The sequence below is a fragment of the Amblyomma americanum genome, chromosome 1, assembly GCF_052857255.1.
Source record: "Amblyomma americanum isolate KBUSLIRL-KWMA chromosome 1, ASM5285725v1, whole genome shotgun sequence".
Classification (NCBI taxonomy): domain Eukaryota; kingdom Metazoa; phylum Arthropoda; class Arachnida; order Ixodida; family Ixodidae; genus Amblyomma; species Amblyomma americanum.
Window position 1 is genome coordinate 13,765,967 of NC_135497.1, and position 16,247 is coordinate 13,782,213.

At 45.2% G+C, this 16,247-nt stretch overlaps 1 protein-coding gene across 1 annotated transcript in view; it reads left to right on the forward strand.

The window, feature by feature from the left end:
• Positions 1–13,149, forward strand: part of Suv3 (Suv3 RNA helicase) — a 103,689-nt gene extending 90,540 nt beyond the window's left edge. Inside the window, exons 13-14 of the mRNA XM_077643055.1 lie at positions 2,381–2,520; positions 12,490–13,149. Of these exons, the coding sequence (XP_077499181.1) occupies positions 2,381–2,520; positions 12,490–12,647 (298 nt within the window). The 3' untranslated portion in view covers positions 12,648–13,149. The remainder of the gene's footprint in view (positions 1–2,380; positions 2,521–12,489) is intronic.
• Positions 13,150–16,247: the final 3,098 nt, after the last annotated feature.

Consider the following 16,247-nt stretch of genomic DNA (forward strand, 5'->3'; position numbering starts at 1 on the left):
AATATCTGATAGTTCGGCATTTCATGGCTTTGTTGCCGCTTGTCCGGGAGCGAAAGATGCATTTATTTCAAAGAAATTTGGATTCGAAGTTGAAAAACTTTTTCCGCCGCTCCGATTCAAACTCGAGAACTCTTATGACGACACGGAGAACTCTTATGACGCCACAGAACGGAGTGACGTGAAACGTGACGTAAACGGAGACTCCGTGATTTCTGGCGGCTAGCGGTGCGGTCTAGCAGCTGCCGAAATGAAAGCTACCGCCGCCGCATGTTGAAGGCATCTATCGGCGGTCGCTACCGTCGCTTCGTTTACGTTTGCACCGGCGTCTTGCCAGCGTTACGATGGATCCTGTTCCCGAACACGACGACGTAGTTCTCGCAAAAACTCCGGCCTGCATTTCAGCGACCTCAGCCCCACAGAGCGTGTGATGCTTGTGAGGGAGCACGGTTAGGTTAGGCGCCTGCGGGTCATTTTCCCCTTCCTCAGTGAGCAGCTGTTGCAAACTAAATATCATAACCCCACTGCGGGGAGTCGCGAGCGGCCAGGACAAGGTCGGCGCCTTGCGCCCATCGGAGGCTGGCCGGGGCTTTGGGGCCAACGGATTGTGATTCCTTGAACGGCGCGGTTGCACGGCGCAGCAGGCGGCGTCGATGTCTCCCACGGTTGCAAGGGCCAAGTTATTTATTTATTTTTTGCCACAAAAAACAAATGGATGCTCAGGGGCGGTCGCGTTTAAAGCCGGCGTCTTGAAAGTAAAGCCGGTGCACGACGCTTCTATGGCTTCCGCTAGATCCAACGTGTCCACTGGATCTGGTTCTCTCGCCCACTTGCATGTACCTTCAGATATGTACTGTGAATGGATTAACTTAGCTGAGCTCGAAAAGAACAGCTCCGCCCAACTGCCGCAGCTATTGAATACAACGCGCACATCGCCGCGGAGCCAAATCAGTCTGGCCGGGCCGGCGGCGGCTGGCGCAATCGGCGTGAAATAGAGACATGCTCCAAGTCTCCCCGCCAGTGCGGTCAGAGTGCGCCGAAGCCGCTGAACGCGTCGGCGGTCAAGCGCAGTTGGGAGTATAGAGGGTCTCGCTTTGACCGACGTGACGTCGCCGTGCAGCGCGCGCGCCTCACCGCAGCGTAAACGCGCCTTAACAGAGCCTGCGCTTAACCGCTAACCAACGTATTTGGCGGCGGCATCCATGGGAGCCACTGAAACCCCCCGCCCACTCATTGAATAAAAGAAAAGAAGTCCTGTGCCGAGGCTAGGAATCGAACCAGGGCCTTAGGCGTTTGAGGCAGAGACGCTGCCACCCCGCCACAACGGCTCATATTACAGCCGTCAATAAAGGCGCATATAGTGAATGCACTTTTCTGATGCAGAAATCTCCGCGCTTTCGCTAGGTATATCCTGGCCTAACAGAACTAGGCCACCAGCAATTTTTCTGAACTGCCTTGTACCTTGTCTCCTGTCCCTAATAAACGATTTCCGTTAAGTAGTTTGAAGTTGACTGGCACAGCCGGAAATGTTTCGCCAGGCAAGCGTGCGAAGACACAAGTGCTGCCTGGTACGATCACCGACCATCGTGCCATCATAGCTTTCCATCGACCGTGGCGATCATCTGGCAAGCCTTAAGAGGCTCCTTCAAAGGTTAACTAGCACTTGAAGCGGCACTTGGAGTTCCTCTGCTGCTCGGCTCTTGTAAATCGAGGCGCGTCAAAAACAAAACCACGGGGCACGCAAACCTCATAGACACGAAGCGCCATAACAAATCGAAACTCCCCTGGCCGCCTGTGGCGCCGCCAAGCATCGGTTTTCTTTGCTTCCAACATTCAGGTTGTCTTTTGCCTGCCTTCCTTGTGTGATAAAAGTGCACTATTGGTTTTAAAACAAAACTTACTTCAATAATTGTTCTGCGCAACCTACCTTTGTCAGCCTCATAGATTCGCGAAACCATGTAGGATGGAAAATTCCTCCAAGGTGGCGTCTCTTGTCCTATGGCGTCACCACGCTTGTACTTGCGAGATTGGCCTGTGGTGGCGATACCTGTATTTTGGTTCTTGCTATTTTCTACCTTACAAGAGCTTTGTTTTCAGTAAGAGCGGCGTTTTTGTGTTCAGGAGCTGGTATTCTATCGATACAAGCCAACTTCAATTTCTCCTCAGTGTCCCTTTACACAGGCTTTCAGTTGACAGTTTCCAGCCATGCTATTGAGAATAGGGCCAACACTTTGAGGGAGGTGACACTGATTTGTAATTGGTTTTTAGTTTGCAAGCATAATTGTAACGATGTTCTGGGCAGCTTGTAGCGACAAATATCAACTGGCCCAGGTGGCAAGAGAGCCGAGTGAGGTGCTAACTGTGCCTTCTGGTTTGCTGGCAGCTACCGCTTCCCCGACCTCTTTCCGGATGCTGAGGCTGTGCGAGCCATGCAGCAGGAGCTGGACCTGATCATCCAGAAGGGCGTGCTCAACATCACACAGCTGCTGCGTGCCGGCATGGACAGTGCTGCCGAAGAAGCAGGTGGGCTGCCGAATGCTGGCCTTTATCCATAGTGGTCACCTAAGTGGGATGTTTGTGGGTATAGATTGACTCGCGGCAGCTTGGGCAGGCTGCTTGGAGTAGCACCAGCTTCCCCATAGCATGTGTGTACACCTCTTTCAGTAATTAACAAAGGCAGCGCACCCATTGTGGTTGCCCTGTATTGCAGTGTTTTCCAAGGGATCCCCAACAGTTGATTAGTGGAGGACAAGTGTATGCTGCAGCTTAGCAGGTTGGGAGCGAGCACCGTTGGCTAGAGTCTCAGAGATTGACTGGAGAATTTTGGCTTTGGCAGAAGAGGTGCGCGTTTTTAGGCACATGCGGACACGTCCTTGCGACCGGTGCACGGCGGGAGAGGTGCTGTACGATCAAGTTTGTTGCATGCGACCGAGCTGACAATTCCAGCATTTTTATTGTTGCGCCCACCCATGTGGTGGTACGTGTCGTAGCAAAACTTGAAGATATCTTGCAGTAGAAATACCCACATTGATTGTGGCTCACTTGAGACATCGAGAAATGTTTAGCGGTGAGATTTTTCGTCCAAGGTAAAACGGGAATTGGCTGTGATAGCCATGGACCTTGGCATAGCTGACCCTGACGTCCACGAACGAATTCAGAACAAACTTTGCAACACTGCAGGTGAGCTTTATTTCAAACAGCGTCACGGGAAACGATTAACATTAGCCCTATTCCTATTCCAGGAAGTGAAAAAAAAAGGCATCACACCGCAATCATGTACAACGCATTCGATCGCTAGTCGCCTAGTATCCTCTAAAAACCGCCATATATGCAACCGTTCTCACTACGGTCTTGGATTTTTGTCCTCGATATCTGAAGAGTTCCCCCCATTGAAAGTTACGCTATCCCCAAACATGCAATAACGATTTCAGAACGACGGCGCAATTAATATCACGAATTCATGGAGCCAAGAACACGGAACTAGAATGAGCTAGGTTAGCAGTACATGTTCAATTGTTTGTTATTACAACTGGGAAATTTACATTGATTTCTCAAATAGTTAACATCAGGTACAGATTAAATCATCAGTTCTTCTAACACACTGCAATCTTTTGCAGCTCTTTCATTAACCCATCAACAGTAGTTGTCATCTATAAACATTGGTTGTCACTGTTATGTAAACAGGCGTCTTTGTCTCCCCACTTAAGTGTAATTTGCAAAAGACACTTATTTATTCATTGACATAAGAAGTGTGTGTGAATTATGCTTGCTTATTAAAAATTCCATATTTTAGCACATTGCTGTCAAATATGAATCCAAATACACGAGAAAATTATGACATTCCCATTAATTTGAAATATGCAGGATCAGTTGTAACTGCAGCAGTTCTGCATTTCATAGAAGAGTGACTGTGCAACATTACAGATTTCTTCCTGTCATGGTTTTAGTCTATTAGAAAACCCAAAATAGAAATAGCACAGTGTTGTAACCATTTAAAGGGTCAAGCTATGTATCACTGCGCTGAAATCCACGGCTTTGTTTTTTGCACAGTGACAGCAGGCCACCAGTTTTGTTATAGCAGTCATTTCTGAGCTCATATTGCAGTGGCAGCAGTGCAGCAAGCCGGGAGAGTTGTGCTAAGAGCCATCCAATGTTGACATGTGCTGAAACAAGCTGGCATGTTGTCTGTGCAGCTCTAAAGAATTCTAAAAATGCCCTTGTGAATGGAAAACAAAGTAGTTGCTTAGTACTGAGTAAAAGGCCATACATGCCACCTTCAGTATTATAAACATAACATGTTGTAGGAGTTGGTAAACTGGCTTACAGCTCCTGGACAGCTCATTGTTGAGGCCGGGAAAGAATACTTGGTATAGGTATACTCAGGGAAACAGGGTACATTGACCTTGAGCAGTGGTTATCTCAAGCAGAATTTGTAGAAATATATTTACAGGATGAAAGCTACGATGTCACAAAATACAGTGAAATAAAAAATCAGCATCCAAGTATGTATGGGGCACATGCGTATGTCCTCTTATGTAGCTTTAGAGTGATGTTTAAGACTTATTTCTGACTAGAAAAGAAATGAGGAATCGTAACAGTGATTCTGGTTCCCAAAGTGAGCATTGTCTGCACAACTTGTTATATATAAGATTTTGGAATGGGCTATTGCTTATTAGCAACACCTTCAGCAAAGTAAAGCTTATTCCATTGCCAGTTTGGTTTTCAAACTGCCAAAGTTCACTTTAGGCGTACCTTATGTTAAAATAACTTTGTCATTAACCTAAATTGCTTGAAGATCTTTGCCTGGGCTACACCTACTTTGCTGCTTCATACAGGGAGTCTATGTCAATTTGAACCATGCTAGAATGGCTCCATGTAATTAGGCAGACAAACGTCATGTTCTGTGGCCTCCTCTTACACATTGATGCACCAAAATGATAATCCTTTTTAGGACCCTACGTGAAAACTACTCATGTAACTAATTTCAGGAAAACAGCAACTCTATGATTAAACTAGTATTGAGTACAGGTTTGTGCTTTTCTATGTGTTTCACTGCCGTCAATGTAAGAAAATCACTGCAGCTGTAACCTGACTCCGTTCAGGATGACAGAACTGTGTGTGTAATTTATTCTCATTATACAGGAGAAGGAGGCACTCTTATAAATGCTGTGAATGCTAGCCCTGTAACATATCTCGCTGGCCATTTCAGATGAGGATAAGGATCAAATGACACACGCACACACACTAAAGTCACATGTGTAAACGTAAGCATCTAGTATTGTAACCACATCACATAATGGAAGCCTCTACATTGCTTCACTAGACACAAGTTAGCAGACAAACACAAAGGAAATGCTGACACATATGGGCTCGTAATTGATGTCTAGCTATATATGCAGTGAATGAATTTAGGCATACTGAGATAGCCTGTGCATAACGTCGAAGTTAACCAAAACGAAACTGTTCTGTAGATCTGCTTTGTTAACGCTTGAAATCGGTCATCAGGAGAATGCCTAATGGACACGTTATGCTGATAGGATTGTATTGGTTTGCTGTGTTAAGTAAAAAAATGAGCATTTTATTAGGCCATTTTATTTTAATATTTATTTAACCTCAACTGCCCTAACTGACAATACTTTAGGGGCAAGCTCTCAAACGGTGTACCAAGTAGGAGCTCGGCGGCTCATCATTTACTGAAACGGTTCCTGCAGGGACCAGTTTGAAGGACAAGCGGTCAGTAAGCAAAGCCGGGTGAAAGAGCAGGCCACAGCATTCCAGCCTTATGTGGTGTGAACAGAAACATGTTGAAATGAAGTAGCATGAGCCGAGACATAACAGTGTTAGTGTGGTTGGTGTGGGAGTTGCAACAGATGATTTGATTATGCGGTTGTACAGAGTAGAAAAATGTGCAGCTTCTACATGAATTGAAGGCATTTAAATTGTACTTTAGTGCTGCGACAGTTGAGCTTCAAGAGTAGTCAGAGAATAAAACAAGCTAATTAATTCAACCCAACGAATGAACGTCATCTTTTCACACAAATCTCTCGCTTGCATCTAAAAAGCATAGTCGCAATGCTGCAGAATCGGGAAGAAAATCGCCACTGCTGACCAAAAGCCGATGCGAGCTCATTGACAACGAATTTCGGACAGCTCACATTAACGCGGTATGCATCAAATGGAAGAGATGCATGCAGTTCATTTCAGAACACGGCGTAATATTCAAGCGATTCTGAACAAAACGAGATTTCTCATTCTAGTCACGCGAAATGCAACTTGCGATGAAAAAAGAAATGTGCGAAAAAAAGTTTCACCATGTGGGATTTGAACCCACGCACCCCTAGTTGCCTGTCGACTCTCCGGAGCAACGCATTAGAGCACACGGCCACAGAACAGTGCGGAGTGATACACCTCTCTTTATTTTTTTTTTTTTTGCAGACTACTTCCGTAGCTTTCACAGTGTTGCACTTGATGTTTGAAACGGGTATAGGTATTCACACATTTCATGTGTGGTTGGGCTCAACACTTCCAAAAAGCGTCATCTAGCAGAATCTCGTGTTTTACAGGGTTGTATCCTAAATACTGCATGTTTTACAATTGAAACGAGCTCAGTAGCCCCTGTAATACCTAAGCCCATTGTGTATTCGATTTATGTGGATGATTTACATATTGCATGTATGTCTTCAAGTATGTTGACTTGCAAAATGCAAATACAGATAATTGTAAATAAATTATCTTTGTGGATCATCAAAAATGGCTTTTAATTTTCACTGCAAAGAACAGTTGCTTCCCTTTGTTCACTAAAAAAAGAGTATGAATTGGGACCCTTTACAGCTTCCATAGACAACTGTTCTTTTTTTTTGGTTTTATGGGGGTTTAACGTCCCAAAGCATCTCAGGCTAAACTCCCATAAAACAAAAAAAAAAAACAGTTGTCTATGGAAGTCGAAATGCACAACTGTACATTTTTTTCTTTTTTGTAAAAACTCTTTAATAAAGAAGTGGTTTGGCCATGGTGACATAATTCCTACGGAATGATGATATCGCGGCACATGCGCAGTCTAGGACACCTCAGAGCAACAGACCTGTAACGTCATAATCGCAAAGCCAACATTCGGAGGCAAATGGATAAAAAAAAATGGCCGACAATTACGCTTCTCAGTAATGTGATTTTTGAGTGGAGCTGCTGCGAACACGTATGTCGAATGGAGGTGGCTCTGGGTTTTGTCTTGGACAGTACGCACAGCAGTCCCATCACTTAGCCTCATGGATGGTGGCGCGAGCTACTCTGGCGCCGTGGAACCTGTTTTCACACTGCCGCAGTACCCTCCTCCTCCGCTTTCCTTTTTCCACTCTCTTCGCTGTCCCCGTCTTTCATGCTCCTCGTTCACTTGGAATTACGCCGACGGACAATTGCGACACCGCTCAATGCAGAAACAGGTGCTTAAAGAGACACTGAGGACAACTCTATGAAATTTTATGGTAGGATTGTTCGATGGTTTGGCATTTTCGTGGCTTTTTTGCTGCTTGTCCAAAAGACGCATTTATTGCTAAGAGTGTTGGATTCCAAGTTGAGGAAGTTTTTCTCACAGCTTTGATTCAAACTAGGCACTCTCTGATGATGTAATACCCGAAAAGTGACATGAACTAACATAAACGCAGACTCCGTGATTGCTGACGATGGGTGGTGTGGCCTAGCAGCTGCTAAAATTAAAGTTACCATCGGGCAAACATTTAAGACATCGTCTATCTATACCGTCGCTTTGTTTATGTCAACGTTTTTATATAAAGACAGTTGGAAAACTTGCCCCCGGGAATCGGCCCCACTTCTGTTGCCAGTTTCATCTCAAAGAGACACGAGCGCCATCTGTAGGGTTTTGACAGTACCACGTTAGTTTTCTTGATTTTATCTTAGCCACCAACTACGCCCATTGGCTGTGCTTGGTCACGTGGAGAATTTGCTGCATAACTGGTCTACGCTGGCTCGCGCCTCGCATCTTGTGCTCCGGGTGCGGCTGCTTCAAGCCGCGCTCGTCCACGTATTGCAGAGTTCGCACTCTATGCCTGCGGTACGAGATGCCAGGATGCGCGGGGTCGAGCTTTTGGCTGTAGATCTCGGCTGAAACTTGAAGCCCTTCTTTCCGCGGTTCCACGCGGGAAAATCAGAGAAACATGACGTGCCGCTTACCCCCTCGCGGTGTGGGTTTCTCCCGGTTGTAATATGCGGTTGTGCAAAGTGGACTGTAAACTTCCCTGTATTGATTAGATCACTAAAAGTTGAGTGCCTGTAAATAAGACCTGGCAAAAGCTTAAGAAGACACTAAATGATTTTTCTTTTTTTTTCTTGCGGCATACGCACTTTTAATTTTTTCTTCAGCCACTTTCCCTGTTTTAATGAGTCATGATGAAAATATGGTAGTCCTGGTGGTTGAGGCATTTTCTATAAGTAAAATGATCAATACTGGGAGCATGGTAGCTTTATACCCCTGTCACACGGGCACTTTTGATCCTCATTGAGTCAATGCTCATCGAACTCAATGCAGATCGACGGTTGTCACACGGCCACTTTCAAGCGCAATCGAGCTCGATCCTGCTTGACTCGATGCCGATTCCTCAAGAGTGTTTGAGGTTCCAAGCACAATCGAGAAAACACTCGCTCTCATGAAGCTATAAAAATAAACACTAGTTAACAAAACCAAACCACAATTGTTGTTGTTGTAATTGATTAAAATGTAATACAGAACATTTTTCAGGTACTATGCCTGCTTATATGCAAACATTTGAAAATAATCTCTACACCACGCTCCAAGCTTCGCCGTCAGTGTAAACAAAGATGGAGTCCTCCTGCTCGTCGGCGCGGAAACTGTGGAGCGAGCGCGAGACAGCTGCTCTCATCGACTGCTGGCAGGACCGCCTAAATGATTTGCGGCGCCAGAAGAGAAACGCCGCAGTCTATGCAGAAATCGCGGAGGCGTTGCGGGCCCTTGGGTTGCATCGCACAGCAGCAGAGGTGCGCCACAAAAACCTGGCGCAGATACGCAATGTACCGATTTGGCTACGGATTTGGCGGCCGCTGCCCCCGACTGCACAGTGTTGCCGGACATCGCCATGTTATGGCTGTCGGCGGAACATTTGGCGCCACCTAACACACATGAGGGAAACTTCTCAATGAGCATTGAAAATGCCCGTGTAGCACCGGATGTTTCGAGCGTGCTCGAAAATCTCGATGCAGATCGAGCTCAATGAGGATCGAAAGTGCCCGTGTGACAGGGGTATTACTTTTTGAATGTGTATCTAATACGCATGTGATAAGCTGTTTGCCAACGCGTCTTCAACGTGCCCAGCTAAGGTTATGGTTCCAAATGCTACTAAACCGTTTTGTTTCATTAACACAAAAGAGACGAAGGTGCAACTTACGTTTGTATTCATTATCAATACGTTTCTGTATGCACGCGAGTCACCGTCTGCTGGCACTCCTCAAGGTGTAAGTAGCAGACGACGCGCCCATCCCAAAGCGACCGCAGCGCCACCGCCTAGGCGGCAACCGTTTTGTGTCCGTAGTTTTCCAACTGCCCTTATCTAAAAATGTTGCTTAACGTTTTTAGATAACGTTGGATAAAACAAAGAAAACTAACGTGGTACTGTCAAAACCCTAGAGATGGTGCTCGCGTCTTTTTGGGATGAAAGCAGCAACGGAAGTGGGGCCGATTCCTGGGGGCCAGTTATAGGCAATTTTTCCAACTATCCTTATCTAAAACCGTTGGTTTATGTTTACACCAGCGTTAAGATGGATCCCGATCCCGACAACGAAGTTATCGTAAAAAACTCCAGTCGGTACTTAAGTGACCTCACCCCCACAGAGCATGCAATACTTTTGAGGGCTGAGCTGGCGGGACTGACTAGATACCAAGAATGTCCAAGTTCTGAGGAGCCGGCAGTGTCGGCAGCAAGCCAAGCTACCATTGCTGCAACTGTCATCTTCGAGCCACCGGCGTGACTGATGAGCAGAGACTGGCGCGCACAATTTTATTGAAATTCTGTAATAGTACTCGTAGCAGTGGTTATGCAGCCCGTCGTCTTGGTATGTTCACAAAGCTAACACACTGAGTGGTGTGTTTGCTGATGTGGAGGCTCGTGCAACATTAGCTAGCCATAGGCGTCTTCGTCTGCCTTCTCCAAAGCGTGACTACAAGGTGCACAAAAGCAATGTTTAAAACCTGGTAGTGGCTATGTCATTGAATGGTAGAGGTGCTATCTTAATAGTGGCTGTGATAATAAATCCTCGTACTCATTTACCGGCTTAATGCTTCCCTCACGAGTAATCATGTTAGCATTGCTACTGAAAGAATTCGTGGTAGCATGGCAGTGAATTGCCAAAGATTGCTGTCGATCAAAGTATATCCGCATAAGTCCGCATAGTACCTTGGCTGTGAGTGGTGCGCATGGAGGCCTGAAATAGCACGCGCTGCTCGATAGCGCAGGGCAAACTGTGGTAGAAGCCAAAAAAAAAAGCATCACAGGTGTGTGCTGAAGCATGAACTTCAAGCACTTAGAGGGGCACTTGGATTTCTCTGTTGCTCTGCACTCGTAAATCGAGGCACGTCAAAAACGAAACCATGCGGGCATGCAAAGCACGCAGCCGCAAATGCTGCAAAGCACCAAAACATACTGAAACAGAACTGGTCACCAAATGTAGTTTTCCTTGGCTTCGAACATTCAGGTTGTCTTTTTTTGGTCGTCTTTGTGTGACAAAAGTGCACTAGCGGTTTCAGAACAAAACTTACTTCAAGACTCCAACCTTGTGTTTGTCAGCCTCAAGAGATCCGTGGTGTTTTTCGGGTATTTCATCATCATACATTACTTACTTAATCATACTTAATTTCGTCATATTTTGCTTCCGAAATTCTGTTGTGGCGGTGATACCTGTGTTTTGGTTTTTGCTCTTTTCTACCTTACAAGAGCTTTGTGTGCAGTGAGAGTGATGTTTTTGCGATTAGGAGCTGGTATTCTATCAGTACAAGCCAACTTCAATTTCTCCTGTGTCTCTTTAAGAGCTGCACTCTAAAACAATAAAACAGAGCTCAGCATCCCACTCGTAAAGCCGCAAGAAGAAGCCAATTTTACAAAGGTCTTGGGGCTGTGAGGCAAATCGCTTGGAGTGCGCGAAAGAAAAAAAAAAGAGAGAAAACCCGGTTATGAACATGGAAAAAAGGCAGTGCAGGCTGCTGAGGAAGGCAAGGCAGTGAGGAGTAGGGTAAGAAGAAAAGGGGGTGAACATTCGTTGCAGCACGAAAGACGAAGCAGCAGAGGCAAGAAGCGGAGCCACGAGGGCACTGCATGTGTGGTTTTGCTGCACTCTTTTGTTTCACACATTTCTTAACCATTGCCTCCTAAATGGTACTAAGGTCTCTGAACATGATGCAGTGTTCATGAAAAGGATTGGTTTTCATATGAAATCAATCCCCTCCTCCTCGCATCATAATCGTGCAACTTCTACAAGAATGAAATCAAAAAATGCAACATCTGAAAATGTGAAGCTGAAAACAAAAAATTAGCATATAATGAATGATAAGAGCAGGGTGGAAGGTATTTCTGAATGTTTCTTTTCTAAACCGACCATATTTGTTAGTAAGCAGCTAATTTACCGGACAACATCTCAAGAGCCATGCCATCACCACCAGCTGATATAGTAAATATTTTTGCTGGTCCAAGCAATTTACTATAGAGGGGCTGCTGTACCTATAAAATCAAGGCACAAATTCTTTGATCGACAAAAAAATTGATATCTAGTCACGCATAAAAAGCCCTGAACTATGAATATTTTTGAGAGGACTCATAATTTGCACTTTTTCACTTTCTGCTGCACTGCACTTTGGATTGTGGGTGTGTATTTATGGGTCAGCTAGATCCTCACATGTATACCAGTTAGACATGGTACACAACTTGGGATTGTGCCTTGCAACAGGCACGTACAGAGTGCACCATGAATTGCCATGTATCAGTCTGTTTTTTTACAGAAAGAACCAACTGAAATTAGAGGTTGACCTATACGCATAAAAAGTCGTTAATTCACATGCAAGTCGGTTCCGTTTACGAAAATTCGAACTGCGTGCCATTTACCCAGCTCTCTCGCGCTAGTGGCCGCTTTCTCAAGCTAGTGGTAGATAGTGCAAGAGCAGACTTCCAGTAACCTCTGAAGCGTCTATCACGCTGTAATCCGTTGGCAGTTATCTGGCTAGCTAGCCAGTTGGGCCACACGTGAGTGCTTAAGGCAGGAAGGTGCACCATTTCATTGCCTTTTGTCACCATTTGCCTCTGACTGATTACATTGCGACTGCACCTTTACGTGTCTGTTTCTTTGTGCTACACACACACCGCAATGGCAGCCTGCAGAAAACATTGTAGACATTTCTGCTTTGGCTACTTCCCCACGGTACGACACATATTGCGCTGGAACGGATGATGAATGTGAAATGGGGGTGACTGCTTCTTGCAGAGCGAGACGACAGGCCTACCTCGGCCCCCAAGCTACAAGGCAAGCTGGCTGACCGGCTGCTTGCGCAAGGCCTGCTCACCAAGGAGCAGCTCTTGGAGCTACAACGTGAATGGCAACGTACTAGCCCCAAGGATCGCCGCAGCAAGAAGCCCAAGTAGCATCCTTGCTGATTGCTTAGGCAATGCTGGTGATGTGCCTTCAGTCCCCTCTTGGTGCTGCTGTGCTTAGTGTGCCAATCCTTGCCTGTGTAGGGTCACCACAAAAGCTCAGCTTTCTATGTTGTGTGTGTGAGTGACCTCTCTTCCAAGGACTCAAGTGAAGCATCATCATGTGGACTTGAAAGCTGAACTCTTAGGAAACAGTTCTTTTTTGCTCAACACTTGGTAGTGCGGCTCCAAATGCAGAAGGCGTGTCTTGAAGACAATGGAACAGTTTGACTCATTGTACCCCTTTGCTTCTTGGGCTGTCACCCTCTTTCTACAGACAGCTTACGGCTCTATTTGGAGGCGGCACTGTTGTTCTAAGCACTGCAGAAAAATTACAAGAAAATGATTTTTCTTGTTTGTCCATTGCTGCATGAGAGCAGAAGCTGTCATAGGAACCAGTCTGCACTTTTTTTTTTCATAGAATTCTAAAATAAATTTAGTAAATTGCCTTTCATTTTATATTTCTTCTTGTGCACCACATAAACAAGCTCTGCTGAATTACACTATAAAAAAGTAATACATGCTGCATGGGCTTTCAAATTCCTCAAACCAAATGTCATTCGACTTGACTGCTGGTTTTGTGCTGCTACGCAGTTTTCCAGTGGCATTCGGTTCAAATGTCATCCGGGTCGATGGAGCACTGCAGAGAGTTTGAAATGCCTTCGACACGCAGATGCAGTCCACATCGTCCCGTTGGCAATTTTCACAACCCAGAGGGGATGCCTCAGTTAATGGTGCTTCTGGAGTCAGCCTAGGTAAAATCATTGGTGTAAAAATTCACATTAAATTCGTGGTTGTGTGTTGACGGTTGCACCTGGTGTGATCCAGACAGTTTTTTTTCTCGAGGCTGCAAAAGGAACAAACAAGAGGTAAGGAAGAAATTTCTCTCTGGCGTTTGAAAATGGCCGGCATGGTCATTGACGTGCACTTTGGAGAGCTTCAAATCAATGATAACAATGAGGAAGACGCTTGTACAACAACTGGATGATACAACTAAAAGCACAATTTCTTGGATTTTGCACTGCACGCAAGCAATATGCAGGAATGGTCAACTTTTCGTTAATAAATAACGCCGCATACACTCTACCACTCAAGTGTGCAGAGGTGCCAGCTGTCCTGCTTAAGAATTAACGAGAAAGTCTGGTCAGTTAAAAAATCTGTACCTCTAATTATTTGTAACAAAGTAAAAATGAGATAATCTGAAATCTCACAAGATAGGTGCTTCAGACAGCTACAGTTTGTAAGCAGCGTTTCAGCTAACCTCCGCCAAGCTTGAAAAATTGACAATGGGTTGTGTGAAAATTAGACTAATACAAGGTGATAGGCAATCTTGACCAAGTCAGAATATTTTTGAAACATTCATAATTTGCCTTTTGTAACAAAGATAAATAATGAATTTTTATCTTAAATTTAGAGTGCAATTTTTAATGCAAAAGTTGTAGGGCAAGTTTAAAAAAACGCATTTCAGTTATTTTCTTCAGAATAATTTTAGTGGGGTTACTTTCTTGGAAGTTGAAAAATTGTATAATGATGATGCAGCCCATCGCTACCGAAGGAAATAATGAATTGCAGTTACGATGCTGTAGCATAGCTATATGCGTGGCAGCGGCGTTGGGCTGCAAGAAAAATGTTGTAAACGGCAAGGTCGCGTTCCTGAACTTATTACCAGCACTGTGCAGGTGGCATCAGCATGGAAAACGTTCTCAAGGCTAAGATAAAGGAAAGTAGCGCAGCATATCTCTAAACGTTGCGCCACAATGCATTTCTGCATCAGCGGGCTTAAGTAGAGTGGACCTGCTGTCATTTTTATGTACTTGTCATCATATTACGCAGTACTAGCTGATCAGTGGAATATGGTGCACGGCTGCCTAACCATTTGTTCAGCACAAAACAGCAGATGAGGGAGACACCAGTAAAATGATACTCTCTCTCTTGGCATGCAAGTTTCCGCTGTGCGGAGCGTGTATTTTTCTTCTCTTCTGAACATTGCACCTCATGTCCCAAAGAGGATGCAGCGATCAATTATAGCCCGTTTCGTACATCAGGTGCAAGCTGTCAAAGCTAGCATTCTTGCTTGCGCTGCCTGCTTCCGCGACCAAAAAGTAGTGCGTTCCTTGTAGTGAGCGAAACATAGTAAATGCTTTGCCTGCAGCCTTACTAAAGAACACATTTGTCGTGAGCTTGATTAAATGCACTCTTATTGCTGACGACACACTGTCGCTTTCTCAAGCCGTTGGCCACTTTGTCACAGAGCAAGCACGGAGTAATATGCCTCCCTTTATTTTCCCATGCGGACTACTTCTGTGCCTTTCGCAGCGTTGCACCTGATGTATGAAACGGAGTATAGTTTTCTCGCTTCCCTTGACATCAATGGGCATTTTTCAAGTAGCCACACGGTGCGTGCCCCCAGCAGCCTCTCAGTCGCATCGCCATTCTGGAGTGCATCGGCGTAGCAAATTGCGCCTGTGTGTGAACTGTTGTGCTATTCTGTAGTGTTGCGCACATTTTTCACCTAGTTGTCTTCCTGCACTGCTACATCGCTAGCCAATTTTGCCATGGCGCAGTTGGCGTTTTCTGACCGAGCCACTGAGTGATGCCTAACACTAGTGCATCTGTGGGCTGCATGAATTGTTGCAGAAAGGACGGTGTGAGCATTTTCCGTTGGAGCATTATTATCCGCTTTGGCGAAAAAGGTAGATTGTTGCAGTGCACAGATTAACCTGGGCAGCGCAGCGTGGGAGCCGTCAAAACACGTCCTCATCTGCAGTGATCATTTCTATACAGATGCATGAAAAGCTGTTCAGAATGTTTTGCTGTTTAGTGATGCTTGTCTTGTATTTTCACGCCGCCAATTGTTACAATAGCATAGCTCCTGTGTGAGGCTCGCGCGGCATCATGTGCTATGTTTCAGCGTCCCCGATGTGCCCCTTATGCTGCAAAAGCGTTGTTTACTGACCAATGTTGGGTTTGATGTAAAAGTTGATTTTGCCTTTCTTTAGTGGACAGCAAAACAACAACAAAACAATGAAGGTTTAAATATGCGACATTAAGCGGTCGCTGGCAATGCTGATTATGCAGTGGAAAGCACACCACCCAAGTGCTATGCTTCTATGCTTGCTTCTATGGCTCATCAGCAGCGAAACCTGGCATTGTTGTCCTGATGAGAGTCCGAAAACTCCAATGATGTCATCAGCACAGCTGCCATACCAACCATAAGAGAGTCAACAGAGGACCCAATGCATACATAGACACCCAGTGGCCTTTAGGCCAATGGCTTATAGGGTGAGACATTTGTACTGGTTACTGACTAGTACTATTAAACAAATATACTTAACTAGTAGCCCACGATGAGGCGCATGCTTTCGTGTTCATAGCACGTATTAGTCTTAAACCACTATAGACGCCTAATTTTATTTGCGTGTTTTCATCTTTCAAATAATGCGTTATACATTAGAATACATGGATCATGGTGAGGTATTCGTCTACGACCGCCAAATAATTTATAATTGAATTTCTTCTCTCATGCTGTTTCGGTTTTGGCTTCATCAAGGT